Source organism: Sinocyclocheilus grahami, unplaced genomic scaffold (assembly GCF_001515645.1).
Source record: "Sinocyclocheilus grahami isolate Dianchi unplaced genomic scaffold, SAMN03320097.WGS_v1.1 scaffold363.1, whole genome shotgun sequence".
NCBI lineage: Eukaryota > Metazoa > Chordata > Actinopteri > Cypriniformes > Cyprinidae > Sinocyclocheilus > Sinocyclocheilus grahami.
The window spans coordinates 146,746-153,233 of record NW_015505542.1 but is presented as its reverse complement, the minus strand read 5'-3'; the positions used below and the strand labels follow the sequence as shown (position 1 = coordinate 153,233).

Sequence of the window (6,488 nt, the reverse complement as noted above, 5' to 3'; positions counted from 1 at the left end):
GGAAATTCGGAGCAGGTTCGCAAATCTTTTGATTCAGATCAGAAATTGGGAGCGGGTTCACGACTCATTTGATTTAGATCGGAACTTCGTGTATCCTGAAACATTTGATGCAGATCTGGACTTAGGAACTTAAACTAAAGTTAACATGAAAGTAATAAGTAATAAAAAATAGTAATAAAAAGTGACATAATAATATTATAGTATATACAATAAATAATTGTCAAAATTTTGATAATTTTTAATGCTCTTATGCTCAGCAAGGCAGAATTTATTTAATAAAAAATATAGTAAATGCAGCCTTGGTGAGAAGAGACTTCTTTCAAAAACATAAAATAAATCTTAATTATTACAAACTTTTGACTGGCTGTTTAATACAAAAAAACCCACTTACAACTGTGCACAGTATACTTACTGCTAAAATATGAGTCTATGGTAGTGTGCTGTTCTGAACATAGCCTTTGCATGATCCAACTCTTTCAAAGTTCTCATTTGCTGGTTAATTAATTTGTCTCTTTAAGTACCTCTCTTGCAATGATTAATTGGTTAACAGTTACTCATTTCCATATATTAACTCCTCCCCCAGGTTCTCATTGGATGTTGAGACAGGTTGGGTGACTCTTCGAGACCGGTTGGATTATGAGCTCATGAGACGCTTTACTCTAACAATACTGGCCCGTGATGGAGGAGGGGAGGAGACTACAGGACGCCTTCGCATTAACGTGTTGGATGTAAACGACAATGCGCCAGTCTTCCAGAAGGAGGCGTATACGGGTTCACTCATGGAGAACGAACAGGCTCCACAACAAATAGTCCGAGCCCGGGTGAGAAACATAAAGAGATGTGAAAACACTGAAAAGTGGATGATTTGTATCGGAATGGATGGGAAGGGTTGAAAAGTTTTAGTTATTTGTGACGTCAGCTGAGTTGGAAAGTTGTTTCAGAGAAAAACACATGCACAGATGAATCGAGCACAATCAGACCAAGAATGTGAAATTAGGACAGAGCCACTGAGTTGAATGTGAATGTTAAAGGCCAGATTTTATAGACTTCCTGATCCTTGTTCTGATGTGTAATTGTGGGTCATTCACTCTGCTAGTGTTCAGTATGTCTCAGTTAGTGTTTAATTCTCTCCGCATGTGGACACAGCAGCACTAATTCCAGCCGTCTGCTCTAATCTGTGCTGTGATTGACAGTTTGACAGCAGTTGCTGCAGTTGTCTGACCAGCAGGTGGCGATGTGTTTTGTTGTTGTGTGTCTGCCGGTTCACCTTGTTTTTGTAATCCTTCTATCATATTCACTACTGTACCATTATTATTTTATTTTTTTTACTATCTGAAAAGCACAAAAATGATACTCAGTTAAGGCAAGAAGAGATCAGGTGTTTAATTAATTGAATGACTTTTATACATTGCCATTTTGTGAGATTTTGATTTAAAGGTGATGTAACGTTCGTTTTTTTATTTTTTTTACGTTTTTTATTAAAAAAAACATTTCTGAAGGATGACTTTGGTGCAGTGTAATTTTAGTATTTTTATTAATACTATAATGTATAATTTATTTGCTATAATAATATAATTTATTTATTAGCTTTTATTTTCAGTTTTCATTAAAAATAATTTTAATGCTTTTGTTATTTTGTTGTTTTTCTTTAATTTATTTTTATTTCAGTTAGTGGCTAAAGTGACATTTCTAACAGCAAGTTTAAGTTTTTCATCTAGCCTAATAGTTCATTTCAACTTTATTTCAGTTAATCTAAAACAGATTTTAATAGTTTAGCACTATAAACTATTAACACTTTATTAACACTATAAAACATTGCTTTGTTTTTTTTTTATTTGTTTACTTATGTAATGCATAATTTTCCCTTTAATTTGACTTTAATTTAACTTAATTTAACCATTTATTTTGATTTCCGTTAGTTGTCAAGGCAACATTTCAAATGTTCTATTATGTCTAATTTAAAGTTTTTTGTTATCTAATATTAAAATTTTATTTTATTTTATTTCAGCCTTCAATTAATGAAAACAAATTTTAGTAGTTAAATTATAGTTAACAATAACAACATATATATAATGCTATAAAAACTTTGCTCTGTTTGTTTGAATGCTAAATGTTAGCTTCTGGCCCAACCAAGCATGAGTCTGTGGACTGGTTTCCCTGCTTTTGCCTACATTGACAGATGAGGGAAGGGGCGGTATGAGTGTTTGGGAAACGTGTTTGGAAACAGTCATTACGGTAATGATATAATGACCTTCTGTGTCTCCCTGTGTGTGTTTCTCAGGCGACGGATGAGGACTCTCCTCCCAATAACATCCTGACCTACTCCATCATCTACGCCTCTCAGTTCAGGTCATATTTCAGCATCAGTGTGGTGGAGGGCTACGCAGGTCTGTGTTCAAATCAAAGTCACCTAATAATACGATTTCACTGCTTGTTCATGCTGGTGATGGGTTACATTATGCGCTCTCCATCGCTCAGGAATCGGATTTGGGTTTAACACCTTAAAGCGTGAAAATGCCTTTAGAGAAGCCTTTGTGACCTCTGGTGTTTCATAAATGGATTATAGATGGCTGTCTAGTAAGCATGTGGTGATATATTTGTTTTTCTGTTTTTATATTTATTCAATTTGCGTGTCATATAGGGTTGCCACCCGTCCCTTAAAATACAGAATTGTCCCGTATTTAAAGGTAAAATTATGCATTCCGTATCAAATCAATACGGGACGCTATTTGTCCCGTATTTTACAAAAGCCAACGCATAGTTGAATCAACAAATAGGTATTGTGCACTGTTTGTAATACTAATCGCAATTATAATGAAATCAGTTTCATACGAAGTATTAAAGAAGTTCATTTTTGCGTGATTGCATTTTGCCGTCTTTGTGTCCATAGTGATGGAGTCTCCAGAGCGTGTGCCATTAAAGCCCTTTCGTGGTAAACCTGCGCGGTTTAAAACATCTAGAGCTCACATCCACCCTTTGAACACAAGGCTCTCACAAGATGTAGGGCTGAATGGTTAAGTTATCAATGGATCTGTTCAGTAACTAATGATGAACGCACAGTTTGCAGAGAAGCTTGCTCACGGTGGACTGTCTGACTTAAAGGGATCGTTCACCCAAAAATGAAAATGTTGTCATCATTTACACACCCGCAAGTTGTTACAAACCTGTAATAATGTCTTCCTTCTGTTAAACATAAAAGAAGATACTTTGAAGAATGTGGGTAACCAAACTGTTTCTGGTCCCCAATGACTCTGATAGTATTTTTTCTCTACTATGGAAGTTACTGAGGACCAGCAGCTGTTTAGTTACCCACATTCTTCAGAGTGTCTTCTTTTGTGTTCAACGGCAGAAAGAATTTGATGCAGGTTTTGAACAACCTGGGTAAATTATGACAGAATTTTTATTTTTTGGGGTGAACCATATCTTTAAAGTGACAGACACATCCGTGCTTCTAAAGGTATCGGCCTGTTGTTTTATTAAAATTTGGATAGTCTGTTAATACATTATCAGAGCTTAGTAGACATAATTATTATATTTTTAGGCATTATTAGCCAGACTAATTAATAGATTATAGGCCTATTTTATGTTATACCCTATTTATTAATTTATCATTTATATGAATCATAAGTATATACATAATAAGTAATCATATGTCATTTGGCATTTTAAAAAGTTTTAAAAAATGCTAAATTATTTAGACAAAAATGGGACAAATAATTACATAATAATGTAGTCCTAATTTAACCAAATGAATAAAAAAATTATAAAAATTCATCCCATCCTGGTAACAGCTGCAGAACTGTCAAAAAAGACAAATAATAATTAATAATTATAAATAATCAAATTTAAAATAACAATGTTAATGTGTTAAGTCTACATAGCCTACTTGAGCATGTTTTCTCATGGTTTACTGTTGAGCTATGAGTTCCTCACTGATTATTTGTGTCCTTGGAGTTTTTTTTTTTTTTTTTGGGGGGGGGGGTGTCATGAGTGGGTGTCCCTTATTTTTCCTCGCTGAAGGTGGCAACCCTAGTGTCATAACTCTTGTTTGTTTGTTTATTAGTCATCACCGTGAATCGTCCTCTGGATTATGAGCAGGTTCCAGGTGGACTGATCTTTCTGACACTGATGGCCAGAGACGGAGGGAACCCGTCCCTCAACAGCACTGTTCCAGTCACCATAGAGCTGTTTGTGAGTACTACACCTGCCTTCACACTTAACCTTCCAGAGGCAGTGGTCAATATACTACACCATGAAAGAGTGCGATTCTACGGGATGGTGATTAGAGGAAAACATTATGCAAATGTTTGTAATATCATTTCAGCTGCGCTACCGTTCAAATGTTTGGGGTCAGTACGTTTTTTTTTTTTTTTTTTTGAAAGAAATAATACTTTTGTTGATCATGGATGCTTTAAATTGCTCAAAAATAACAGTAAAGACTTTTATAATATTGCAAAAGATTTTTATTCAAATAAATTCTGTGAATATTTTGAACTTTTTATAGATAAAAGAATCCTGAAACGAAAATATCACTGTTTCAAAAAAAATATATATATTATGCAGCACAACTGTTTTCAACATTTATAATAATAATAAGAAATGTTCCTTGAGCAGCAAATCAGCATTTTTTTGAAGGATCATGTGACACTGAAGACTGGAGGAATGATGCTGAAAATTCAGCTTTGCATCAAAGGAATAAATTACATTTTAAAATATATTCAGATACAAAAGATTTTTTTTTTAATTTACAGTTTTACTTTTTTGTAATTATAATACTTTTATTACATTTTATTAAAATATTAAGATATATTAATATTGATCCCAAACTTTTAAGTGTTAGTGTATGTAAAAAAAACTAAAGCAGGACAGATGAGCAACTTACGTTGCATCATAATGCAGTTGAACCGTCTTTTAATTTAAAGAAATATTTTGATTTCAATACCTATTAAACTCACTTAACAGCATTTGTTGCCTCATATTGCCACAAAAAATTACTTATTTATGACATAAATTGACTTATCTATGATTTTATTTAATAAAAAAAAACATTACTGTGAGGCGCTTACAATGAAAGTGAATGGGGCCAGTTTTTGGAGGATTTAATAGCAGAAATGTGATGCTTTTATATTTTATATAATTGCAGTTCTACAGTTTAAGTATTATTTGAGCTTTAATGTTGTTTTTGTCAGTTTTGCTGTTTTAGGGTTAGTGTTACATTGTCTTTGGCAACGTTGTAAAATTAGATAAACATTTTACACTAATATCATATTAACAGGCATGCTGTTTATGTTTTGTGGTTATCTTATTGTAACAGTGAGTATTTGAATGTTTACAGACTTCCCTTATTCACTTCCTTTGCAGGTGACTCACTGTAATCCAGAATTGAGCTTTTTTGTGTATATATAGAAAAAGGAAAGACAAGTCTAAATGAATGTTACACCACAAGTGATTGAGCTTTACTTGGAATAGTCTTTTAACTTCATTTTAGAATTAGGTGAAAACAAAGATTACCCAAAACCGTAATTTCAGATTCAAGTTGCTCACACACAAACAAACACAGTTTGGCGTTGTGGGATCTGTGTGTTAATTCTAAATTCATGGGTTTTCTCTGAGGTCCATTGTCTAGAACGGTTAATTTCTCTCTGGCATTTCTCTGCTCTTTTATTGTGATTCCGCTTAGACACATTTCATCTGAAAAACAGCAGGGGTTTGACACATCTGCGTCCGTGTGTGTGTGTGTGTGTGTGTGTGTGTGTTATTACTGAACCTTGAACTGAATTAAAGTGGTAAAACAGTGTATGCGTCTGATATTGAATAATTTCCCATCGCCACAGCCTGTGAGTTTCCATTAAACCCCCAAAGCACTCCATCAATACATTTAATTATAACCAAAGCTGTTTTTTCCCCCCTGTGGAAAATTAATGAGTTAATATTTAAAGATTTTTTAGATAACTAATACATTGATCTCTTCCCTCCTTCCTCCGCAGGATGAGAATGACAACCCACCTGAGTTCAGCCTCCCGTCTTACATCGTCAACATAGCCGAGAATATCATTGCAGGTACATTTACAATTATATTATCAAAAAATGGAAGAATGTATCAACATGTAGCACATGTACAGTGCTCAAAACCTCATGACAGCATAACTAGATTCCTGTCAGTGATGATTTACAACGCTCAGCCAGCTGTGCACTAGTTCTGTTCCACACTAAAATAATGGTTTGCGTGAATAAGTGCTGTTTTCCCAGAGCTAGGACAAAGGCTTTTGGTAGTTTTGTTTCAGCTCTGACCACCCAAAACCACAACCAAAATGTTCAAATACTCCCTTGAGAATCTGGTTAGAGTTTTATTCTAAACCTGTTAAACTTGTGCAATTAATTAAGCCTAAACTGCTTAATACACAGATTCAATTCACACCTGTTTTTGTGCTGATTTTTTTTATATATTTTTTTTTATTTAGTTTATTATTTTAGTTTTATATTTTTTG

The 6,488-nt window shown here is 33.9% G+C and overlaps 1 protein-coding gene across 1 annotated transcript in view; it reads left to right on the top strand.

The window, feature by feature from the left end:
- The window catches only part of cdh23 (cadherin-related 23), a 293,565-nt gene that overhangs the window by 216,725 nt on the left and 70,352 nt on the right, over positions 1 to 6,488 (top strand). The window contains exons 14-17 of the mRNA XM_016230112.1: positions 584 to 821; positions 2,282 to 2,387; positions 4,064 to 4,191; positions 5,988 to 6,060. Of these exons, the coding sequence (XP_016085598.1) occupies positions 584 to 821; positions 2,282 to 2,387; positions 4,064 to 4,191; positions 5,988 to 6,060 (545 nt within the window). The remainder of the gene's footprint in view (positions 1 to 583; positions 822 to 2,281; positions 2,388 to 4,063; positions 4,192 to 5,987; positions 6,061 to 6,488) is intronic.